This window comes from Lissotriton vulgaris, unplaced genomic scaffold (assembly GCF_964263255.1).
Source record: "Lissotriton vulgaris unplaced genomic scaffold, aLisVul1.2 SCAFFOLD_970, whole genome shotgun sequence".
NCBI lineage: Eukaryota > Metazoa > Chordata > Amphibia > Caudata > Salamandridae > Lissotriton > Lissotriton vulgaris.
The window spans coordinates 139,506-166,580 of record NW_028245804.1 but is presented as its reverse complement, the minus strand read 5'-3'; the positions used below and the strand labels follow the sequence as shown (position 1 = coordinate 166,580).

General features: G+C 47.0%; 1 protein-coding gene across 1 annotated transcript in view; it reads left to right on the top strand.

Annotated features, from left to right (window-relative positions):
* Positions 1-27,075, top strand: part of LOC147666289 (inhibin alpha chain-like) — a 54,567-nt gene that overhangs the window by 19,368 nt on the left and 8,124 nt on the right. The window contains exon 3 of the mRNA XM_086949156.1: positions 18,504-18,658. Coding sequence (XP_086805282.1) covers positions 18,504-18,658 — 155 coding nt within the window. The remainder of the gene's footprint in view (positions 1-18,503; positions 18,659-27,075) is intronic.

The following is a 27,075-nucleotide window of genomic DNA, read 5'->3' as shown; positions in this document are numbered from 1 at the left end:
GAAATGCACAAACCTCCTCCACCAATTTGAAGGGCTGGCAAAGGAACTAGGAGTCCTGCTAGCGCCAGACAAAACAGGACCCAGTCACCAAGCTATTTTTCCTGGGGATTGTGCGGGATTCGGTGGAGGGGACATGCAAGCTATCATCGGGAAAGGTCACCGAGCTGCACCAAATCATAGTTACGACAGCGAAAGAAGGCAACACTCGGGGAAATGCAGCAGCTGCTGGGGAAACTACATTTTGCTAACAGAGTGATCCCTGAAGTGCGACCTTTCACCAGGTGACTGGACTGGTTGACCAAGGGGATGTCAAAAAGACACCACAGGGTGTGCCTTACGCAAGGGGTAAAAGAGAACTTAGGGCAGTGGGACGCTTTCTTGGTCAACTACAATGGCCCCCTCATGTGCTGCAGGCACCCATGGCTTTGGGACTATCCTGGGGACCGCATGGGCAGCAACACAGTGGCCAGACAGCTGGCATAGCACTTGGATCACAGGCAACATTATGCTGCTAGAGCTCTTCCCCATTATATTCGCCTTTACCAAATGGGCACACAAGCTAGCCAATAAGCAAATCACGCAGTTGTCCAGGCAATCAACCTGGGAACAGCGAAGTCCCCAGCGGTGGTGAGGCTCTTGTGGCACCTAGTCGGTTGCCAACTGGGGGTGAACATAGCCATTGGGGCAAGAAACATTGCAGGTCTGGATAACTCAATAGCTGACACAAATTCTCATTTTCAGTGGGGAAAATTCAGAGAGCTGGCACCTCACGCAGACCAGTGCATGACGCCAGTGCCAGGAGAACTGTGGGAACTGGTGGAAACAGCACAATGAGGCTGGTGGACAGCGCCCTGGCCCCCGAGACAGAGAAGAGAAATCAAGTGCAGGGAAGTCTTCAGTAACATAACAGGCTTGAAAGGGGTGAGGGGTATCAGTCCGGTTGAGGTGACGGCATTCATTGACTGGGCATTCCGGAGCCGAAGAAGCAGGTCAAGGGCAAAGAAACACCTGAGCACGGTTGCCTATTAAACCAATGTAGCAATCGGGGGATCCTATAGGAACTTTCCTCTGTAGGATGGCAATGAAAGGCTACAGCTCACAGCTCGGGTCAGGAGGAGGCTCATCGATTTCCAGGTCCTAAAAAGTCACTGGGGGCATTAGAAGGCATATATACAGTGCAACACGAGTTGGCGTTATTCAGGGCAAAAACAAACCAAGCAGGCAGAAGGAAACACACAAGGATCGACTGCATTTAGGACACAGCATGCTGCCCGGTTTGCCTCATGCGGGAATACATGGAGCAAGGCGGGCCAACACAGGTACCGCTATTTCCGCACAAGGACAAGTCCTGCCTCAGCAGTTTTCAGTTCATTGAAATAATGTGGAGGGCCCTAGAGAGAGCGGGGTTCCCACCTAGGGAGATTGGATCACAATCTTTCAACATAGTGACAGCACCATGGATATGTTCCTACTCAACATTGTTGGGGTTCTGGAGCAGATGGGTAACTCACGAGCGACATGAAAAGGGGGGAACTGCCTCCAATAAGTAAACTGTCAGCAGCATGGTAGAGGCTGCCCAGAGAGATACCCGAAGGGGAGAGCAACATAGGTAGCAGAGCTGCTCGGACAGGGGATGCCTCACAGCAGGGACACAGGGTGAGAAAGTGACAGCACACAACCACAGAAAGAGTAGAAAACCTGGTCACACAGGGGATGCCTCATGGCAGGGACACAGGGTGAGTAAGTGACAGCACACAACCACAGAAAGAGTAGAAAACCTGCTTACACAGTGTCCTTGGAGGGCCCAGGGCAAGTGGAGCGGTACTTGCAGCCCGGGCCAGACCTAACGGCCGGCCACAGAGTCGGTAGCAAGGAAGCCTAGACCCCGGAGAACACTGAGACACCTGCAAAAAGGGGCCTTCAAGCAGGGTAGTGTGGTCAGCAAGGACCAGAGGTAACCATTGACAGAACAAGAGCTACTCACACTGTGTCCTTGGGATGCCTCACGGCAGGGACACAGGATGAGCAAGTGACAGCACACAACCACAGAGTAGAAGAGCTGCTCACACAGTGTCCTTGGATTGCCACATGGCAGGGGCACTGGGGAGCGGGGGAGCGGCCAGCAAGGGTCCAGGGCAAGCGGAAGGGCACTTACAGTGCGGGACAGATCTAACGGCTGCCCACAAAGTCGGTAGCAAAGGATGCCTAGACCCTGCAGAACACTGAGACACCTGCATAAATGTAATGTAAAAATGAGCATGGTTGCAAATGACCAACCAGTAAGCTGCGAGCTGTTTAAACTATGTTCTAAAATAATACTGCTGCCTTCTCTATGCACCATAATCAGTTGTCCCTGGAATGACTTATGGGGGAAAGGGATGCTGTAGGACAAGGCTGACAAGGAAGGGGGTGAACTTGCTGTCTTGGAGGGTTTACCATCTGGGCTGCTGGCCTTTGGGGTTCGCCCAGCCGTTGGCCAAGAAGCGAGCACAGAGATTAGAAGCTAAGCACAGTATCTCTGACAGGCAGTAGCAGCCCAGACTAGCGAGAGATCAGACATTTGTTTTTGTTTTTGCTTACCACAGTCTTTGGGTATCTTCAATAACGGTTGTTGCTTGAAGTAGTGAACTTTTAGCCATTTTTAAGTGCCTGCATTCACTATTCTCAAGTTTTTTTTTTAAACAATCTTTATTGCCTTTTATGCAGCTTACATCAAACTCCTTTAAAGTAGCAGTTTACATTGGACGGGAGTAGGCAATAAAACACATTTGACATGCTGGTTCTGTTAGTACCCTCGCTGTGCCCCATCTGTAAATGTCCATTCGGATGATCATAGTATTCCCCTTAGCTATGTACTAAGTACATTGGATATACCCCCCTCCCTTGCTTCTAACAATAAGGCATCAACCACAACTACCCCCCCCCCCCTCCCCGCACTGCTGACTCCCCTTGAGTATTGTTCGGTTCGATTAGTAAGCTCCCTTGTACTCCAGGCATGTATAGTGATGCTGCGCCGGAGCCTTCCGATGTGACCCTCTTCTGCACCCGTGTGTGTCAATGCTATGAATCGCTCCCATTCTCGCTTCTCTACTGGGGTATCCCACCTTAATCTGGTCCCTGGGGATGCTCTACGTGTTGGAGTCTCTCTGGTGTGGAAGCCTCCGAGTCCCTGCCCATTCTCGTTAACACTACTATTCTCAAGTTAGACACTTGGGGTCACATTATGTAAAGGGTGTACTGACTCTGCTTGAGCGACGATGCACCTTAGCTAGGTGGACCTAGCCCTTACAGGAACAGTGCGTACTTTCGGGTAATGCTCTGTCCTGAGATCAGCTGCTAACTTGTGGCAGCGCAACAGTGAAAGTCGAAGAGGCTGTTTGAAGCTGGTCCGCTCTTTCACAGTGCAGGCAGAAACCATCTTGCTTTACAAAGAGGGCAAATATCTGAGTGCTGAGTGAATGCATCAGTCTTCAGGGGGATGTCTTGGGGTCCATGCAGTCCCTTTTTCCTGCTTTCAGAGGGCACCCTGTTTGTGGCGCACAGCCAGTGTACCTGCTAATGTTCTTTTTAGGCCTCGGCCTGCGAAAGACTGCGCACATGCGCAGTCTCGCTCGCGAGACTTAATAGTTTAGAGTGAACATCACTAGCGAGGTTTAGCCCCGCCCCTCTTCTCCATTGGCTGGCCTCCTAAACGTGGCCAGCCATTGGAGAAGAGTTCCTAGTGACATTCTTCTTTCAATCTAAGCCCCGTCCTTTTCGGATTGGGGGGGCGTTTTTTTTTACTTTCTTTTTAGGCTGTAAACAACAGTCAAAAACACGCCCCCCAGTCTGAAAAGGACGGGGCTTGCTCTGGAGGCCTGAGCAAAGGTGAGTCGGGGCCCGGCGGATCCAAACGGGTGTGTGCGAGTCCGCTCACATTCAGGCTGCAGGAGGCCTTGCATCCACTCTGTGATCGAGCTGCACTCCATGTCAGAAGTTAGGGGCCCTTTGCGTTCTCCTTCCGGGGGAGGCGGATGGGCCGCGAAGGCCGCACATACATACTGCGCACTTATGTTATTTATGGTCAGTAAAACTACACGTATAACCTCAAATTGGCTGTCTCTCTGATGGAACATAATTACATTTATTTTGACCAATAAACCGTAGACAACTGTATGTACGTAGAAACGTAGGCACACACGCAAACACAGGGAGCACACAGAGACGCCACACGCACAAACTGGAGAGCACACACACACAAAGACACACACTGACGCCACGCGTACACACTTGAAAAAAATACAGACACATACAGAAAGAAACGCAAAGAATGCAAACTCAGAAAGCTACCGACTGAATACACAGAAGGTAAACGTACAAACACTGGCACCCACAGCCATGCACGGAGAGTCACAGAAAATGACCTTTCAGACATTGTACTAAGAGCAGCCTTGGTTTTACAAGTCACGAGTAACCATGATAGCAGGAGGGCTGAGAAATGAGTCCTACCTGTGTACAACAAACAGTCATAAGGATGACAGATACAAGGGGAAAACAGACAACCAACAAGAGGGAGTAACTCGAGACAGACCAGGTTTGATTAGAGACGAGAGAGAGAGAGGTTAAATTGCAGATGTATGGATATTGAGAAAGCGCGTGGATGGGCTGATGGATGGGTGGATGAGTGCACTGGTATGAACATTGATGGATGGATGATTGGATGAGTGGGTATGGGGGATGGAGGAGTGGGTGGATGAGAGGGTATGGATGGATGGATCAGAGTGGGTATGGGTAGGTGGATGGATTGATGAGTGGGTATGGGTGGATGGATTGATGGGTGGGTTTGGGCGGGTTGATAAAGAGAATGGATTGGTGGCTAGTTCTATGAGTTTCAAATGGATATATGGATGTATGAATGCATTTTGTTTGGGCGCATAGTTGCATGAATGAATTTGCGAATGGGGTGGGTGGATGGATTAATTCAAAGGTCTAGGCTGATTGTTAGATGGACGAAGAAAGGAAAGACGATATATAGAAAGATATAAGTACATGTGCGTATCTAAAGAGCTGCACGAGTTAAGCACTCCCTGCTGACTTCGGTGTGTACTAACTCTTCTCTCATCATTCCTAGATCTATAAAATGCATCACATTACAGGTGGTAATAGTAATCCCTGCTAATTGCAGTGCCCCGAACAGGCATTTTTGTTTTTGCAGTTGAAGGCGCTATATAAAAGCAAGCTCCCATAAAAACAGGTGGGTGGCTGCCTAGAGGGGGTGGGCTGAAGTTGGCGCACGCGGACTAGGGTGTCCCCTAGCATGATCATGGGGCAGCAGAGGTGCTGTGGCCTCCAGTGGAGACATTCCTGCAGCCCCAAGAGCAGCTGCTGTGTTCCTTTCGTCTCCCAGACCTCTCCTGATTTACTTCCCTCCACATTCCTCACATTTAAGGACATCATCATTTGGGGAACGCCACAAATTTTCTTGTGCAAATTCGCAGCTGCTTCGATTAAATCGTAGGAGCTGGGAAGGGGGAGACAGATCTATAAGGGGGGTCAAAAAGTCCCCAAACTGTAAAAAAAAAAACTAAAAGGGGGAGGGGGCGAAAAGGCTGGGCTGCAGCTGGACATCATGGAGGTCTGAGCTCCAGTGTAGCCCAGACTAATGTCCACCGTCTATTGCTGGTGCGCGGATTTTCCTGCAGAAAATCCAGTTTCCTTTATTTCACCGCAGATTTAAAACTTTTTAGACGTTCCCACACATATTCCATCCAGGCAGAGGGAATATGCATACCCAGTAGACAGGAATGAGGGGCACCAAGAAGCGAGGATGGCATCACAGGCAGAAACATAGTGCGAATATTGGCAACTCACCCCACCCGCAAACACTGCAATCTATACTATTATAGAGAGAACTGTGTTCTTTGAGCCAGGTAAACTCGAAAAGTACACCACCAATCCAAACACCCAATACATGTTTGAAAACGTCAGACCAAGCAGAAGGACATAGGCTATAAAATTTTTAAAAATAAACATTATTTAGAAAATTTATATAAAAAAAAAGTAGTCCCTCCAAAGTAGCGCCGGCCGCAACGTGCGTGCTCACATCAGGAGCACTGGGAGAAGCGGCATCCGATGAGCGGCGGACATGGCGCGGGGGAGGAGCGGTGACCTGAGTAGCATCGGACAGGCCAGCGGCGGTGCGAGCAGCGGAGAGGCGAACATGGCGCGGGGGAGGGGCGGTGGCGGACAGGCGGTGAGGAGCAGAGAGGCGAGGAGCGGTAAACTGAGGAGCGGCGGATCAGGTAAGCCTCCGGGGACAATGTCGGGCAGGCGGATGTCGGGCCGCGGAGAGGAGCAGAGAGGCGAGGAGCGGTAAACTGAGGAGCGGCAGATCAGGTCAGCCTCCGGGGACAATGTCGGGGCAGGCGGGTGTTGGGCCAGGCGGGGGACGGGGATCGGCTGAGGAAAGTTCACAAGATGCACAGATACTCCTGCTACCATTTGGGGTTACTGCAACACGCTGTAGTATGTCGGGCCAGGCGGGGGACGAGATGTTGGGATGCACAGATACTCCTGCTACTATTTGGGGTTACTGCAACACGCTTTAATAATGAATAGATGCATGTGTGTCTTTATGGAGCACAGAGGCGAAAGTCAGAGTCTCGGGGGCATAACAATCACCACCTCATCTGTCTTCCCATTAACTGTCAGAATCTACTTGGTAGTAGACCCCACCACGAAGACAGGTGAACGCACCTTACACTGGGGCAGCCGGGGGTCGTGGCAGGCGGGGGACAGGGCGGGCGGGGGCACGGGCTGCTGGGCAATGTCGGGGCAGGCGGGTGTAGGGGAAGCCTGAATGCTCCCTGACAAGGTCGGGACGGGCTGCTAGTACCATAATAAAGAACACACAAGACACAGTAGTTGTTGGAGAAAGTATTGCTGCATTACCTAAGTTTGAGGTCCGTAAGGTGGTGTGGTCCATTGGCATGCCGGAAATGAAGAGGGGTAGCGCCGGACCCCAGGGGTAGGGCTTTAAGTGGGCTGGGTCTCACCGGTGCTGAGCACCGGCAGTTTTTTAAAGGGGGCTCAAAATGGTCTCTGGTTTGTGCCTTTGCACTGGTGGTCTGTGTTTTTTCCCGGATGTGCGCTGCTCACACTGCTCATTTCTCACCAGTGTGCAACCTTTAACGCATGGCTCTCGCTCACTGGCCACTTCATTTGTTAAGTCCACGAAGCCAGTTTAAAAAGTCAAGTCAAAAACGCAAGAAACAGACAGCAGTGGTGACTAACAAGTCATGAAGGCCAGGACATATTATGGAGTCTGACGGGTGCATAAGTCAGAGTCACGTCGAAGTCTTGTGTTTATGTTAGAGAATGACGCATCGTGAAAGGCCAGTGTGAATGTTTGAGGATGATGCTCGGTGGGAGGGCTGTGTGTATGTGAGAGTATGCCACACCATGCGAAGTCATCATGTATGTCAGAGACTGGTATATCATGGTAGGTCACTGTATGTCAGAGACTGAAATATATAGTATGTTAGAGGCGGACACATCATGGAAGTCTACTTTGCATGTAAGACACTGACGACATACTGCGTGCAATGATGGCAGTGACCGAGCCCCGATAGATAATCCTTTAGGCCTACTATGACACAATCAACGGTTCTGCAGCCATCGGAACTGTCCACATTTAAGGCGGCTGTACCAGCAGGCACTAGTCACTGCAGCTGAGTTTTGACCCGTTCAGCTGCCTCCAGAAGCAGGCCTTCCCAGCAAACAAAGAGGCTGGAGCGAGGCACAGCATCCGGGCCCGGTGTGACCTGTGACACTGCCACCCTGGCCAGCCGTGGGCTGCAGTAGGAGCTGAGCCCGGAGGCCGGGCCGGAGTGGGCACTCCTGGCACGGCAGTCCCTCGAGAACCATGACAGCCCGCATGCCTTTCCACTAACACAAACTACCACAGCCGACCGCCTAGGGATATAGGCATTTCTTATAGTGAGACTGTGAACGGAGGCCATTTAGAGGGGCCCTCCCGGGCCGGATGCACATTTCTGTGTGTGTATCACTCCTGCTGAAATGAGAGCACCCCGGAAAGAATATTGACTTTATAAATGCTTCCGTCTCCTTAGCGGGACCCCTGGATGTGTGTGTCTTTGTGTGTGTGTCTGTGTGTGTGTGTGTGTGTGTGTGTGTGTCTGTGCGTGTGTGTGTGTGTGTCTGTGTGTGTGTGTCTGTGTGTGTGTGTGTCTGTGTGTGAGTGGCTCTGTGTGTGTGTGTGGCTGTGTGTGTGTGTGTGGCTGTGTGTGTGTGTGGCTCTGTGTGTGACTATGTGTGTGTGGGTGTGTGTGGCTCTCTCTGTGTGTGTGCGTGGCTGTGTGTGGCTCTGTGGCTCTCTGTGTGTGTGGCTCTGTGTGTGTGGTTCTTTGTGTGTGTGTGTGTGTGTGTGTGTAGCTGTCTGTGTGTGTGTGGCTCTGTGTGTGTGTGTGTGTGGCTCTGTGTGTGTGGCTCTGTGTGTGTGTGTGTCTGTGTGTGTGTGTGGCTCTGTGTGTGTGGCTCTGTCTGTGTGTGGCTCTGTGTGCGTGTGTGTGTGTGGCTCTCTCTGTGTGTGTGTGTGGCTCTGTGTGTGTGGCTCTGTGTGTGTGTGTGGCTCTGTGTGTGTGTGGCTCAGTATGTGTGTGCAAATGCAATAGGTCTCGCATTTGCGAGAGATTAAGCTATTAGCATTGTAAATGACAATGCCATGTATTTATCTGTTTCCAAAACCCACACATAAATAAAAAGTAGGACATTTACAATGTCAATAGCTCTAACTTTTGCGAAGGCGAGACCGTTGCATTGTAAATGCTTGTTGCCTCTGCGTCCATAATGCATCGCCGTCCCACACCCCCATGCATAGGAGGAATCGTTCACTTTACTTATGCTGCATTATTATTAGCTATGAGGCTGAGTCTTTACGCAGACCTGGTCGTTTACCCTACAGTACAATGCATTGTGGGACATGTAGTTTTTTTTATAACTTTGTTTATTGAGTTTTTATAACAATAATCTTAAAACAATTACTAGTTTTAGGTTTTAAGTTTAACACAAAAATAAGCATGGGCAGATATATCCCAGCAGGCAAAGCACTACTTCTTAAAATTACAGGATACATTGAAAGTGTCATCAAAGTTATGGTGCCACTTGCCAGCTATGTGTGGAATTTCAGTCTGGTGGAAGCATACGCAGAGCCTGAAACACATAATTGAGGCATATACATTCCTACATCCGTTAAAGTCCCTGTATATGTGCATCAGCTGCCTTATGGGTAGATGGTCTCAGAGCAGCCTTCACAGTTGAATCTGGTGTATGGATCGGAATAAGATGGACATAGGTCTGAATAATTCCACAATACAGCAGCTGCTAACACAGCTAAATAACTTCAGGGGTTACATTATGATCCAAATACAGAGATTCTACATTAAAAGGACTTTCTATTGTTTATGGGAACAGAGGGTGTAGAGCCTGAGGGACAACAAGCTCTTTGTTTTGTATGGGATTTAGAGTAGGCAGATACACATTCAGAGGATAGGGGAGGGGTTTATCAGTGAAGAGTATGTATTCAAATCCGAATTGAGGAGCAATGGAGGTTACTTGAGTAAAATGCTGGAAATTACAGCTTGAGCGGTTCCAAATTTCTTGTTTTACTATTGGGTGTGTTTATTACAACAAATGGACATATTGTTGATCGGAGACGAGGAGGAAAAGGTAGAATAGTCCCCAAATATTTATAAGACTTTGTTGGACACAAACACAGAGAGGAACTTTCTACAGAATTTAGAGCCCAGTTACTAAAAGAAAACTCAATGTAAAGTGCTCGAAGCTGCTTATAAAGCATGGTAACAGATTCGTAATGTGTTGAAGATTGGTAAACCTAATTTTCCTACACCTACATCCTCTCTAGCTTTACCTCCCTTAGTCTATCATGGTTAGATGGTTAGATGGCAGAGAAAGGGTCATTTGACCTTGGGGGATTTAAGAAATAATGGTGCTATCAAGGCCTACTCCTCGTTGGTGTCTGAATATAATCTCCATCAAGCTGATTTTTTTAAATACTTTACAATACGGGACTACCTAACAAGAAGAGTAGATGTAATGAATTTAGCTAGGAAAAGTAATTTACTGTAGATATTGAGAAAGCACGGTACGACTGGCAACCTATATCAAAGCCTTATTGAACTACAAAGGGATGACCTCGAAATACAGAATTTTAAATGGAATAATAAATTGAAGCAGGAAGGGGATATCCTGCAGGAATCAATTGCGGTGGATGATAAACTTCTGATATCCTCCAGCCTTAAATCAAAATATTTTAAAACCCTATTTAATCTGTATTATATGCCCGCCAAAATAGCACAGTCTGGGGCTAAATGTGGGTAGATGCACGCGATGGGGAATCGAATAAGCTGATAGTATCCATATGTTTTATGATTGTCCAGAGTTGAAGCAATTGAATCATAAAATGAAAGCCTTCTTGGCAGAGGTGACAGGGGAACAGATTGTGATTACCCTGAAGGTGTTGATGTTGGGGCTACTGGTTGATTCATTGATGGAACAGGGGGTATATCAATATAGATATCTTATTTTTATCTCTGTAGCAGTAGCTAGATTATGTATTGCATCATTACGGAGGAAGAAAGAGCCACCATCCTTTGAATGTGGAGGGGCAGACTTTATGCAATATATTATTTAGAATTTAGTTTGTATGCCTTAAAAGGGCTCCATAAGCGTAGGCTAGGCATAAAAATATGGGGGACGCTCACAGAATATTTTAAATAATCATGATATAGCATAATTGTTGCGCTTTCTATGTATTGGATTCCAGATTTGGCTGGCTCTAAGGTTTGGCGACTAGAAATGTATATTATAATGGCTTTTCTTCTGAATGAACTAGAATTTCTCTGAGGCAGAATGATTATACAATGATCTTCTTGTTTTTTTTATTTTCTTTCTTTTTTTCTGTATTGTGTTATGTACTGTAATGAGATATATATATATGATGATCCAGTCGAAGGCAATCACCGAAACGCGTTGACCGTCCTCCTTGTCTGCACGATGGTGGTGAAAGAACAATAAAAAAAAGCTTACCTGAAAACGAGTGTTGGACCCTGTTTGTGCTGTGGTGCTTCTGACCCTCTGGTTGCGAATTGGAGATGGTTGGGTCCGTTCTTCGCTGAAGATATATATATATATATATATATATATATATATATATATATATATATATCATGATACCTCCTGATTTGCTCCTTGTGTGTAAACAAAGCGTCTGTAAATGTTTATTGAATGGCTATGGCTTACTAAAATAAAATAGGGAAACAACAGTTTGAAGAGGAGCAATGAGTAGCTGAGCTTCAACAAGGTACTGTGGTTCTGCAGCTACCTCGAGGCCTGCCCTGTCTTCACAGCAAGTTTGAAGCCAGTATTCCTCGTTGGATTTGCTGGAGCAGTACCCCTAATTAACAACCACAGGGGCTGTCCACAAACCCCGAACCCGGCTCAGGGGGAAAGAAATATTAAAAATTGGAAAGATATCCAATGTGTGAGTTAAAGAAGCCCTTCACAACAGCCTAATAGTATCAAAATTATTCATTTATTTCAACATTTCAGAGAGTTTGTTTTGAACATATTAATAATCTCAAGCAAGAAAAACGCTGGTGTACAAAAAAACAATACATATAAACCAGACAGGTGGCAACAACAATATAAATCACAAAAAAGGAGGAACACCATAAACATGAATACTGTGTCCTTGTACAAAATTTTTAAGCCACAGAGAAGCGTCAACGGCGTTTCGACCGATATATTATTTAGCGGTCATCTTCAGGACTCAAAATTGTTCTTGAGCAAGAGATCGCAAAAAAAGCGGGTAAATTCAAAGTAGAGTGTAGTCACTCAAAAGTGGAAATCATCAAACCATTCAGCTGGCCACTTAATGGCCCGACTGGTTGTGTGAAATTTTCACCAATTCATCGCCTGTGGGCGCCTATTCAATTCAACGGACACTCAATGGATTCTGCCGTAGTTCCGGCTTTCTGCACGCGGAATCCATTGAGTGTCCGTTGAATTGAATGAATAAAAAAGCACTCGTCGTTGCCTAAGATTCCGTCGACGACGTCAACGACGACGACAGCGTGGACGACAAAACCAAAACCTTCGACAGCGATTCTGCCGACGAAGACCCCCTCGACGACGGTCGTGTCGTCGTCGAAGACATCGACGACGGTAAAATCACAGTCGTCGACGAAGACACAGTCGTCAAGCGCATCGACGACGAAAACATCGTCGACGAGCACACCGTCGACGGCAAAGACCCCGTCGACGAACACACCATCGACGACGAAAACCTCGTCGACGAGCACACCGTCAACGACGAACCCGTCGACGAAGATACCGTCGACGAACTCTTCAATCGAAATTCAGTCGACGACGCCATCCACGACGATTCCGTTGACGCTATGGAAGCAATCCAACTTGATTCCACCCAAAAAGAGTACAAACGATCCAATTACACCGGGTTTAACGTCTCCAAGCAGGGTTCAAACATTGCTCCCATCTAAATTACTGCAAGGCGACGAATCGGACGATGACCAGTACGATCAGGCCACCAGTCCTTCAGATCTTATCATAAAATGCCAAAGCACAGATGAGGATGGCGATGAAATGGAGATAACTGAAGAAACTGTACATTCACAGGTACAGACGCAGGTCACACCTATGGTATGCCTTCCAGTATCCATAGTCTCAGATCTACAGTTCTTGATACAAGTCTACAAGAAACGATTTCCGGACCCGCCAACGGCCCCATCAACGGAAAAAACTCTGGTCTCATCTGGGCCGACCTCGTCTCCAAGACTAAGACCATCACCTTTGGTGATACCTCGAGAGAGATAGAGAGAGAGAGAGAGAGAGAGAGAGAGAGAGAGAGAGAGAGGCAGTACAACATATCTCATCTACTGACGACGAGGGTGAGGAACCAGAAGAAGGGGAGGTTCTGGATGACCTTTCCGAACCCAGAGACGATGCAGACTACATCGCTCCATCTCCAGCCACACCTGAGCCCACTACATCGGACTCGCCGCCAGCAGACATTGGCGGATTCCATAATTTAGTGGAAAGGGCTGCCACGAGATTCCATATGACTATGGATTCCACTGAAACGGACTGTTTCTTATATGATTTTAAAGACCCAGTCAGAAAAACAACTAGATCAATTCCAATCATTGATCACATATGGAAACAAGGACAACAATTAATGCAAACACCAGCCTCGGTCTCCGCAGTGGTACCCAGACTGGATAAGAAATTTAAGGCACCAGCAACTGCACCAAAATGCCTTACTGGACATCCAAAACCAGATTCCGTGGTTACCCAAGCAGCACAAAAGAACTCTAGAAATCCGTCCTCTCCATTGTCAGCACCACCAGACAAGGAAGGCAGAAAACTAGACGGTATTGGTAAACGCTTTTCAACCACTTCAGCCATGACCGTCAAAGTAGCTAACGTCATTGCGCTACTAGGACGCTACAATAGGCAATTGTGGGAAGACATTGCCCCATATCTAACAGAACTGCCTGATAACTTACACGAGGAAGTTCAATCACTCCTTAAAGAAGGACAAACGTCGGCATCAGAGCTTATTGACTGTGCCGTAGATGTCGCAATGACCGGCTTCAGACAGCCAGCGGGTGCTGCGGTCTTGCGAAGACAAGGGTGGCTCAAGGCAACATCCTTTCGTCAAGAAGTCCAAACAAAAGTACTTGACATGCCCTACGACGGCCAACATCTCTTTGGGGAGAAAATAGACGAGGCCTTACAGGCAATCAAAAAAGATACGGACAGTACACGGGCCCTGGGCACGTTACAGTTTAAAAACCAGCCCTTTCAAGGGAGCAGGGGTAGAGGTCAGCCCTCTTACAGAGGATCTTACCAGAACAGATCCTCTTACTCATATAATCAAAGCCGAACGCAATACTAACAGCGGCAACAACAACAAGGATGTCAGACCTCATACGGAAAGGCCAACTTCAGAGGAAGAAACCAAAGCAAACCATCTGGCGGACGCCAATGACCGTTCCCAACAGCCAGTCCAGCCACCATTTCGTTCTTTCAAAATTGGAGGAAAACTGACACACTTCCTCCACAATTGGAGATCAATAACCACAGATCGGTGGGTACTCCAATTGACCCCAATACGGACATTCATTGGAATTCAATTCAATTCCCCCGACAACTCCTCCTCGCAAGCTCCAACACAGGCACCTACGACTACTCCTTCAAGAGATCTCCTCAATGTTGAAGAAAGGAGCAATAGAGAGAGTACCATCAGCTCTCAAAGGGAAGGGATTTTATTCCCGCTTCTTTCTAATACAACAGAAAAGGAAAAAATGGAGGCCCATCCTAGATCTCAGGGCACTCAATACATTCTTGAAGAGTCAATCGTTTCGGATGGTGACTATCCAAGAGATCTTGGGTTCGCTGGAGGAAGGAGACTTTATGACGTCTTTAGACCTACAAGACGCATATTATCACATCCCAATACACAAACGCCACAGAAAATTCCTCAGATTCGCAGTAGCGGGTCAACACTACCAATTTTGTGTCCTCCCATTTGGCCTAAAATCAGCCCCTCGAATCTTCACCAAATGTCTTTCTCCTGTGGCAGCATTCCTAAGACAACATGGTCACCAAGTCTTCCCATACCTGGACGACTGGCTGGTGAAATCACCATCTACAACAGGTGCAATAGAGTCTTCCAACACCTGTCTAGAACTTTTTCAGCAACTGGGCTTGACGCTCAACCACAAGAAGTCTTCCTTACAGCCCTCCAAAATTCTAACATTTCTTGGGGCTACTCTGAATACGGAATGTTCAAAAGCATTTCCATCCCAAGAGAGAAAGCACAAGGTTATTACCCTAGCCACCGCAGTAGCTTCAAAGAAAACCATACGGGTCCGTACATTCAAGTCCCTCCTAGGGATGATGTCCTCGTGTATCCTGCTCATTCCACATTGCCGGCTCAGAATGCGCCCACTGCAAGAGGCCTTGACCAGACAATGGACTCAGAGCACAGGCTCTTTCGGGGTTCTTATTGTGATTACTCAACAAATTTCCAAGGCCTTGCTCTGGTGGATGATGCCCAAGAACCTTTCGCAAGGACTACCATTCCTGCTACCTGCAACTCCACACGTAATAACTACAGATGCCTCTCTAGAAGGATGGGGAGCGGTCCTCAAGAATTACAAATCAGTGGCAAGTGGACGCAACAGGAAAGCAAGCTCCATATCAACCTCTTAGAACTGAGGGCAGTTTCCCTATCTCTGCAAGCCTTCCTCCCACGCATCTCAAACTCTCCAGTGCTTGTCAGAACAGACAACACCACGACAATGCACTACTTGAACAAGTAGGGAGGGACGCGTTTGCTTACTCTATCTCGCGAATCGCAGAAGATTTGGAACTGGTTAGTGCTCCACAATATCACACTGACAGCAGAGTACGTCCCAGGCAAAGACAACCTGATAGCAGACGCTCTAAGCAGACAGAGATCCCTATCCCACGAATGGGAACTCGAACAGACAGTGCTGAATCGCATTTTCTTGAAATGGAGGAGCCCACAGATCGACCTCTTTGCAACCAGGGAGAACTCCAAACGCCGCAACTTCGCAAGTTGGCATCCCCAGTCGCGGTCACTCGGAAATGCATTTTCCATCACATGGAGCAACATGTTTGCGTACGCATTTCCGCCATTTACCCTCATTCCAAGAGTCTTTCGGAAAATGAAAGTGGAACGCTGTACACTGATTCTGATCGCCCCGTTCTGGCCGTGGCAACACTGGTTCACGGACCTCCATCACCTCTCAGTCCAACTGCCAATCCGGTTGGGTCAGCATCCAACAATACTCACAATGACCAAAGGCCAGGTACTGCATCCGAATCTGAAGTCTCTCAGTTTATCGGCATGGCTCCTGAGTACCGAGAATTCCATCAACTAGTCATTCCGCAGGAGTGCAAGGAGGTACTCGCGAAAGCAAGAGCGGACAGCACAAAGAAAACCTATTCCTTGAAATGGAAACGATTTTGCATGTGGTGTAAAGACAATGGTCTCCATCCTTTCCGGATTGCCCCAGAGCAGCTATTACCATATCTGTTACAACTGGCACAATCGGGACTTGCGCATGCCTCTATCAGAGTTCATCTGGCAGCAATTTCCCGGTTTACAGAACATCAAAAGGACCTTCTCTCTAGTCTCACCGGTTAATAAAGCAATTCCTTAAAGGGCTCTACAGATCCTTCCCTAGACCAAGAAGAGTGCCGCCAACATGGCATCTCAACCAATTGATGAAACACCCTTTCGAACCAATCCATAGAGAGGATCTCAAACATATATCCTGGAAGACAGCTCTTCTATTGGCTCTTACCTCAGCCAGAAGGGTCAGCGAACTGCAAGCTCTTTCAATACAAGATCCCTTCATGCAGTTCAAGGAAGATAGAGTGATTTTAAGAATAAATCCTCAATTCATTCCTAAAGTCCCGTCGGACTTCCATTTAAATGAACCATTAGTCCTCCGATCTTTCTTCCCAAATCTCAGTACCGCGGCTGAAAGATCCCTGCATTCCTTGTCTTAAGTTTTACCTTGACAAAACAAAACATTTCAGAAAAACGAACCAGCTTTTCATCGCTTTTAGCAGACCACGAAAGGGAATGCCAATTTCCAAACAAAGCATCTCACGATGGATATCCTCTGCAATTGCCTTTTGCCACGACAAAGCAGGAAGGCCATTACAATCCAAAGTCCGAGCTCATTCTACAAAAGCTGTGTCCACATCAGCTGCGCTATTTGCCGGCGTGCCAATACTGGTCATTTGCAGGGCAGCGACCTGGAAGTCGCCACACACCTTTACCAGGCACTACTGCCTGGATACGGAACTGATGCAAGATGCAGCTGTGGGCCAGGCTGTGCTTCGCTACCTATTCCAGTGAGGTGAGCCTTCCTCCTTCCCACCATCCTTCACTGGTATGCACATTTATTTACTTACTACTTGTTACTTGTTAATGGTTCTTAGTCGCATGATATGTATTATCTCAGACTGCTTATACTGTTCCATCAGAAATGTGCATAATGTATTGCTTACTACTCTGATTCAGGCATGTGAATCTATGAAAGACACCCATAATACTGGATAAGAAATGCGTTACTTACCTGTAACTGCAGTTATCCAGTATTGGTGTCTATCATAAATTCACATGCAACCCTCCTGCCTCCCCTGGAAGGTCTCACCTCTCTCTCTCTAACATGTATTATGCCTACCTAGCTTGGTGCGTACGAAAATCTGAGAGACTGAGGCTCCTGACAGGAAGGTTCTAGAGGGAGGTGGTAGCTGATTGGCTACCTTCTGGAATTTGGTCCTTTTTACAAAAGGACATGGATAGGCTACTAAGGCAAGGCCCTTAGGCCTACTTTTCTCTATGTATGTCTATAGGACATTACTTTTCTATATACCGGGGACTCCCGTCTCGACGACGGGGAATGATTCAGGCATGTTACAGGTAAGTAACGCATTTCCTCTCCTGCATCCCCGACATTTGTGGGCATTTGTCTTCCGTGCCTCTTGGTCACACCTGAGTGGCATAGACTCTGTCCCCTCTGCTTGAAGGTACCTCTCAACTTAAATCTACCTTTGGGTTGCACTGGACACTTCCACCTTCTTCACCAGGGGCATCTTTTTTGGAAGTCCTCCATTGTGGTCTACAGCAGTTTCCGACGTCATTTTGCACCTATGCACACAGCTTCTCTGGTGTTGGTATCCTGGTTTCTGGGGTATCCATGGGTGGGGTGACTCTCCAGCCTTCCATCTTCCATGGGTTTCTTCAGGGTCCGCTGGGAAGGGTCCTTCATCTTTAAAATTGCATTGACCACTCTGCACACAACTTCCCTGGGGTTCCTAGAGACTCAGCTTGGATTGTTCCTTGGGTCCTCGACTCTTTTATGTCTTCTGGGTCCAGTCTCAACTTAAGACGTGTTTTGCATTCCACTATTTTAGTATGTGGTTTGGTCACCCCCTGGAGACCACTGTTATTTGGGCTGTTTACGTATTCTATTGACAGAGTATTGGTTGTATTGTGATTATATCTCCTTGCAGGAGGTATTGCAATGTGTTAGTGAGTGTTAATAATTAATACGTATTTTTATAACTACACTGTGTGGTTCTTTTTCACTTAACCTATACCATAAGATTAAGTGCTGGTAAAACAAGATGCTTTACACTCCTTCTGGACTAAGCCTATAGGGTGCTCTCAACAGCTACCACTTAGAGAACTTTCTAAGGTTGTCTAAAACCACTGAAATCACCATAAGGGGTGTCTGGATTAGTACAGGGTGCTACACTTAAATAAGTGAACACCATATAGTAAGCCAGCCTTCTACAGTGAATATGTGAGTGATCATCTCCCTCACTGAATCCATGTTGTGTCATGTGTTTTGCAGATCTTGGTTGGGACAGCTGGGTCATCCATCCCAAGCTCTTCTTCTTCACAGACTGCATGGGCTGCCCATGTGGCGAAGGCATCAACGTCACCTCCACCACTGAGCCAGAGATTTGCAGGGTTGACCTATCGACCTTTCAGCATCAGGAACAGCAGGTAACATGCAAGCTAACAAACGAAGAGAAGTGACAACATCTCTCCCCAGGTTATTCTCAGCCCTGATGAGACGCTCATAACCCATACCGGGTCAAAACGCCATCAACACCATCTAAAGACAGACCTTAGATCTAACCATACAGCAGGTTCTACCCATGGTGTGGCTAACTATATATAACATCATTGGCTATCTTTTGCTGTATAGCAATATGCCGTTTATAGTCACACACTTTATCACTTCTCTTACTTTGTTCGGTAATGGTTTTTCTCACTTGGGATACTGTTGAGTAACTCTCTCACCACTCACCTGACTGTGTTATGCATTTCTATATGATTGTTAGAAATAAAATTCAATTTGGACCAATTGAATATGAGAAACACTGGTTGAATTTTAAATGATTTTTTGCTCAGAATAATTCACAACAAAATACTTCTGTCTTACTGAACACTATCCAGCTTGATTGATTCAATACAGGATTACCCTATTATATCATACTGTTCTTTAAATGTCTTCCATGTGAACACTTGTTCCACGTTTAGTCTTTATACCCATGTTCACATGGACATACCTTGCTCTTGTTTTCTTAAACTACTTCTCAGTAGCAAACAGGTGCTGGGATAGTGGGTGCCTGCACATCTATGTATCAATTTCAACCACTGACTTGGAGAGTACATAAGCTATTTTATTTACTTTATTCACACATTTTAAGAAGATCAGTACAAGCTGCAGTGTGTATGAGCATGGTACATGAACCTTAAGTGTTAAATATGGTACGTAAAATAACAAGACATCTGTGGATCTTGAGTACTCCAGAGCTGGATCGGAATATAATCATCCTCTGCAAAGCATGCGGTGCGAGGCACAGTGAGATCCCTGCCCATGCAAGTGAGAAAGTGTCTGCACATGCATCTATAACTAACTATTGTACATATGATAGTGGATAGAACTAACTTTGAGTAGGACCTCAACACCTGTCTCGGGTAATATGGGGCTGAGGTGCAGTACTGTGGAGGAGAGAGGGCAAATGTAGTGCTTGCAGATGGGCCTAGAGCATGTCTTCCCCTACCTGACCCCTTTTGGGGTATAATCCCATCATATATAAAAGGGATTGGGTTGGCATGTCTTCCGATTGTGTGCAAAAGTGCAAACCACCTTACAACCATGCAATGGCCGCTGCACAGGTGGACTGGAGTATCTGTAAGATGGAGGCAATGAAAAATATATTACTCATTCAGAACACACTGATGGGAACAATGCATGCAACTAAGGCATCAGCATTTGTAGGTTGGATGGAAATTGCTCATTGAGAGTGAGGATCCAATGGTAGTGTTGGGAAATATAGGCGGATGGGAATGACACTGGAAGATTGGACATTCAGCTGGCTGTGGCCCAAGTACACTCAGAAGAAAGTTGCTTATCTCCAGTTAGCAGCTAATTAAGCCATCCTAAGGTCTTCAAATTCACGGATAGTTGAAGTCTCATATTTGTGTGTGTGAACAGAAAGTCTGGAGTACTTTTCCATACAAGAGTTATGGGGCATGGCACAGTTCTGGGGAGAAAGTTCGAGTTAATTTGGTAACACCAGAGAAGAATTGTTTAAGACTTTGCTACTTCTTGAACTTGAGAAATTTGAAGAGTAGATTATTTTGTGCTGGGAGACTTGCACTGTCCAGAGACTGAGAGCGAGCCAGATATTGCAGAGCCTTTCCTCAAAGGGATTTGTAGGTCAGGGATGGTCAATTTAAATATCACTCCTTTGATAAATCTCATTCGCAGTTACGGCTTCGCTGTTTTTCCTATTGCTGATGATACGCAAATTGTGGTGTCTATATCAACTGACATTAAAAGGGAAGCACTACATTTCTTCTGCTGAATTTCTCACACAGCTAAGTAGCTGCAGGAAAACTGCCTGAAGCTGAACTCAGATTAAACTGAGGTTTTCCTCTTTGGGAATCACACCTCCTTTTGGAACATGTCATGGTGGCCATCCGATCTTGGCCCCCTTCCTGCTCCTGTACAAAAAGCCAGAAATCTGGTCGTCTTTTTTATACCAAAATGTGTTTGTCTGAGCAAATAAACTAAACTACTTTGTCATGCTTTTTCCTGCTCAAGACGTTAAAGAAGATCTTACCGTACATTTCTTTGGAGCTACAAAAACTGTGACATTGGCACTCGTCATCTCCAGGACAGATTACTGCAATGCCCTTTACCTTGGCACTCAAAAGCAACCTGTGAAAAAACTCCAATCCCTTCAAAATGCAGTAGCCAGATTGATTTTGAAAGCCCCCAAAGTTGCCCCTTTTGCTCAAGCGTTGCAGGGGCTACACTGCCTTCCAACGAGGAATAGGCTCAAGTTTAAGGCACTATGTTTGGTTCACAAGGCCCTGCACAGGCCGGGCCTGAATATTTTCAAACAATCTTCCCATGGCACTCTCCCAATTGGATCCTCAGATCCAGTTCAGCCAGATTGGCAACTGTTCCCAGAATAAATAAACCTAGATGGGGTGGGAGAACCTTCGCCGTCGGCACTGGTAAACTGGAACTCCTTGCCTTTAACTTTGAAATCCCAGTCCAATATGCTGCAGTTTAGGAAACAGCTAAACACATGGCCCTTCGCTTAATCACTTAGGTAAGCTCAATGATCTCCATTTTTCTCTACTGACTTCTGCCAATTAACAGCTAGCATTAAGACACCTTCAGGTAATTGTGCACTTTATAAAACAAATTTACATTTACAATACTTTTGTACGAAATCAGGGTAACATAGTTGGGACTGCTGTCATGAGTCACTAGGGTAGGATAGCTGCAACTAATCTACCCAGCTCCAAAGCTTTTACAAGGCTCCCACTCTAGCTCATACAGCTGGATGGTAGAAGAAGAATAGTTTTCTAAAAAGACAATAACAAGTCCCGCCCATGACCTCGTTATTTCCGTGTGGCTAGGAAAAAAGGAGCTTAGACGGTGGCTGTCACATGACTTTGCAGGCACTACCTTTTGAAGTTGTTACAGTTCAATACATCACTTTACTTCCAAATAAAACAGCCAGGGGAGGACATCATTGTCATTGTTCTGTGTAACCCCAGAGCTCGAGGCAAACAGGACCAGACTTTGAACCAAAAGCCGCCCTGACAAAATTGTTCAAACCAGCCCGCTTAGTGCCGAACAAGTGAGCATAGAGAGAAAATTCCACGGTGCCAATTCCTCTCTCTCCCTGCAACCCCTCTTTCTGTCCATCCTCTGCTTCTCTCCTTCCTTCTCTCTTTCTAATCTCTGTCCGTCCTCTCTCTTTCTTTCCACCCTTGCTAGCCTCCCTATGCCCCCGCTTCTAGAACAAACCACAATGAGCTAGAGAGAATAGCTTATATACTACCAGTGGCAACTGGTCTGCAAAAACCTGCCTTCAACCAGGGCCGTTTTAACAGCATTATAGGCCCGAGGGCAAAACAGTGCACTGGGCCCTGCATACATAACCACTCTCAGGAATATTTTTTTTTAACTGAACATTTTGTTAAATTCTGGTCTGCATGGGCCCCTATGCTCGTGGGGTCTCCAGGCAACTGACCAGTGTGCCCATGCATTAAGACTGCACTGCTTTAGCCCCTGGGATAAATGCCCAATTCAATTAATGGCCAGCCCGCCCCCCAGTAAAAAAAGCAAGGTTAGGTGGACAGCAAGAATGTAGGGCATCTGTGCATGAACAATGATGATGGTAGATCCAAGGTAAGGTGTGTTTTATGTATTCAAAACTGTAAACCTTATTTCATTCATGAATTACAATATATGTCATCATTATAAAGCTGATCTACATTGCAGTTCATTTATAGAGCTATGCGTATAATGGGAGAGAGCCTGGGATAGCTGAGAGACACAATAAAGTGTGGTGCACAGAAGAGGTGAGGGAGATGCAAGTGTCCTCCGCTCTTTGCACAACACCCCCACCAAATTCCTTGGCTGTTTCACCAACAACACATTGCATGGTGGGATTCTCAAGCTTATACATATACTGAGCAAAACTGCAAGTTTCAAGGTACAAATGGTTATTAGCTAAATACTCCGGAATGGCTGAAGGTGTCAAACATGACAATGTAGGAACCACTTGACAGTAATGCTGAGTGATGTAAATTGAGTTGTAAAAGTTCAAGGAACTACAAGAGGCAAAGAAAGGTGGTCAATGGAAATATGAAATTCCATCTAAAGAGAAGGCAGACATAGGATTGGGAAAGTTAAGGAATTGTCAAGGATGATGGTAAAAATAATTTTGGAAATAAATAGTTTTGATCAAGTTTGCTGTGCCAAATGGTTAGGAGTGCCCCATCAAATTTTATTTACAACAAGGGGTGGTGAGGGACAGAGTCTCTGAATTAAGCAGAAAGCTCTCACCCAGTCAAGAGATCAGGGCTAGATCCAACACCGTTTTTTAGCTCACTGCACCATCCCAGTTTCAGAACCTGGCTGTATGCAAATTAGTCTGTTCCTGTCCCAGTGCATGATGGGAACAGGGCAAACCAAACTACAAAAGCCAATTCTTACACTGGGAAGGAAACAAGCTCCCAGGGACCGGTTTCTGGCATTACAGCCGTCTTCGGCCCGGTTTGCTTGAATCCTGATGGTGCAATGAGCAAGGGTCTCACATCTGAGAATACCCTTCCACGCTTAGGGTGGACAAAAATATTTACAACAAGGGGTGGTGAGGGACAGAGTCTCTGAATTAAGCAGAAAGCTCTCACCCAGTCAAGGGATCAGGGCTAGATCCAACACCGTTTTTTAGCTCACTGCACCATCCCAGTTTCAGAACCTGGCTGTATGCAAATTAGTCTGTTCCTGTCCCAGTGCATGATGGGAACAGGGCAAACCAAACTACAAAAGCCAATTCTTACACTGGGAAGGAAACAAGCTCCTGGGGACCGCTTTCTGGCATTACAGCCGTCTTCGGCCCGGTTTGCTTGAATCCTGATGGTGCAATGAGCAAGGGTCTCACATCTGAGAATACCCTTCCACGCTTAGGGTGGACAAAAATATTTACAACAAGGGGTGGTGAGGGACAGAGTCTCTGAATTAAGCAGAAAGCTCTCACCCAGTCAAGAGATCAGGGCTAGATCCAACACCGTTTTTTAGCTCACTGCACCATTTTTGGCCACTATAGGTGTGGCAGGGTATACTCAGACATGAGTCCCTTTCTCACTGCATCATCAGGATTCAAGCAAGCCGGGCCGAAGACGGCTGAAATGCCAGAAACCGGTCCCCGGTAGCTTGTCTCCTTTCTGGTGAAGAATTGGCTTTGTAGTTTGGTCTGCCCTGTTCCCATGATGCACTGGGCCAGGGACAGACTGATTTGCATATAGCCAGGTTCTGAGCTGGGATGATGCAGTGAGATAAATAACGGTGATGGATCAGGCCCTGATCTTTGGACTGGGTAAGAGTGGTCTGCTTAGTTCAGACACTCTGTTCATCACCACCCCCTTTTCTGAATTGTTTTTGGCCACTATAGGTGTGGCAGGGTATACTCAGACATGAGTCCCTTTCTCACTGCATCATCAGGATTCAAGCAAGCCGGGCCGAAGACGGCGGAAATGCCAGAAACCGGTCCCCGGTAGCTTGTCTCCTTTCTGGTGAAGAATTGGCTTGGTAGTTTGGTCTGCCCTGTTCCCATGATGCACTGGGCCAGGGACAGACTGATTTGCATATAGCCAGGTTCTGAGCTGGGATGATGCAGTGAGATAAATAACGGTGATGGATCAGGCCCTGATCTTTGGACTGGGTAAGAGTGGTCTGCTTAGTTCAGACACTCTGTTCATCACCACCCCCTTTTCTGAATTGTTTTTGGCCACTATAGGTGTGGCAGGGTATACTCAGACATGAGTCCCTTTCTCACTGCATCATCAGGATTCAAGCAAGCCAGGCCGAAGACGGCTGAAATGCCAGAAACCGGTCCCCGGTAGCTTGTCTCCTTTCTGGTGAAGAATTGGCTTGGTAGTTTGGTCTGCCCTGTTCCCATGATGCACTGGGCCAGGGACAGACTGATTTGCATATAGCCAGGTTCTGAGCTGGGATGATGCAGTGAGATAAATAACGGTGATGGATCAGGCCCTGATCTTTGGACTGGGTAAGAGTGGTCTGCTTAGTTCAGACACTCTGTTCATCACCACCCCCTTTTCTGAATTGTTTTTGGCCACTATAGATGTGGCAGGGTATACTCAGACATGAGTCCCTTTCTCACTGCATCATCAGGATTCAAGCAAGCCGGGCCGAAGACGGCTGAAATGCCAGAAACCGGTCCCCGGTAGCTTGTCTCCTTTCTGGTGAAGAATTGGCTTGGTAGTTTGGTCTGCCCTGTTCCCATGATGCACTGGGCCAGGGACAGACTGATTTGCATATAGCCAGGTTCTGAGCTGGGATGATGCAGTGAGATAAATAACGGTGATGGATCAGGCCCTGATCTTTGGACTGGGTAAGAGTGGTCTGCTTAGTTCAGACACTCTGTTCATCACCACCCCCTTTTCTGAATTGTTTTTGGCCACTATAGGTGTGGCAGGGTATACTCAGACATGAGTCCCTTTCTCACTGCATCATCAGGATTCAAGCAAGCCGGGCCGAAGACGGCTGAAATGCCAGAAACCGGTCCCCGGTAGCTTGTCTCCTTTCTGGTGAAGAATTGGCTTGGTAGTTTGGTCTGCCCTGTTCCCATGATGCACTGGGCCAGGGACAGACTGATTTGCATATAGCCAGGTTCTGAGCTGGGATGATGCAGTGAGATAAATAACGGTGATGGATCAGGCCCTGATCTTTGGACTGGGTAAGAGTGGTCTGCTTAGTTCAGACACTCTGTTCATCACCACCCCCTTTTCTGAATTGTTTTTGGCCACTATAGGTGTGGCAGGGTATACTCAGACATGAGTCCCTTTCTCACTGCATCATCAGGATTCAAGCAAGCCGGGCCGAAGACGGCTGAAATGCCAGAAACCGGTCCCCGGTACCTTGTCTCCTTTCTGGTGAAGAATTGGCTTGGTAGTTTGGTCTGCCCTGTTCCCATGATGCACTGGGCCAGGGACAGACTGATTTGCATATAGCCAGGTTCTGAGCTGGGATGATGCAGTGAGATAAATAACGGTGATGGATCAGGCCCTGATCTTTGGACTGGGTAAGAGTGGTCTGCTTAGTTCAGACACTCTGTTCATCACCACCCCCTTTTCTGAATTGTTTTTGGCCACTATAGGTGTGGCAGGGTATACTCAGACATGAGTCCCTTTCTCACTGCATCATCAGGATTCAAGCAAGCCGGGCCGAAGACGGCTGAAATGCCAGAAACCGGTCCCCGGTAGCTTGTCTCCTTTCTGGTGAAGAATTGGCTTGGTAGTTTGGTCTGCCCTGTTCCCATGATGCACTGGGCCAGGGACAGACTGATTTGCATATAGCCAGGTTCTGAGCTGGGATGATGCAGTGAGATAAATAACGGTGATGGATCAGGCCCTGATCTTTGGACTGGGTAAGAGTGGTCTGCTTAGTTCAGACACTCTGTTCATCACCACCCCCTTTTCTGAATTGTTTTTGGCCACTATAGGTGTGGCAGGGTATACTCAGACATGAGTCCCTTTCTCACTGCATCATCAGGATTCAAGCAAGCCGGGCCGAAGACGGCTGAAATGCCAGAAACCGGTCCCCGGTAGCTTGTCTCCTTTCTGGTGAAGAATTGGCTTGGTAGTTTGGTCTGCCCTGTTCCCATGATGCACTGGGCCAGGGACAGACTGATTTGCATATAGCCAGGTTCTGAGCTGGGATGATGCAGTGAGATAAATAACGGTGATGGATCAGGCCCTGATCTTTGGACTGGGTAAGAGTGGTCTGCTTAGTTCAGACACTCTGTTCATCACCACCCCCTTTTCTGAATTGTTTTTGGCCACTATAGGTGTGGCAGGGTATACTCAGACATGAGTCCCTTTCTCACTGCATCATCAGGATTCAAGCAAGCCGGGCCGAAGACGGCTGAAATGCCAGAAACCGGTCCCCGGTAGCTTGTCTCCTTTCTGGTGAAGAATTGGCTTGGTAGTTTGGTCTGCCCTGTTCCCATGATGCACTGGGCCAGGGACAGACTGATTTGCATATAGCCAGGTTCTGAGCTGGGATGATGCAGTGAGATAAATAACGGTGATGGATCAGGCCCTGATCTTTGGACTGGGTAAGAGTGGTCTGCTTAGTTCAGACACTCTGTTCATCACCACCCCCTTTTCTGAACCATCAAATTTTATGTCCCAAGCCTAACAAAAGCTTGTGATAGTCATGGTGTCCTGGTGCTGTGCAGTCGCATCTTACTCAGTTGTTTTTCGCAGGCCTTTTAGAAGAGAGCTACTATTATATAAGCAAAAGGTAACTAGGGTATGACCCTCTAGTAGAAGTCTGATTTTGAAACCTAATTTGCATT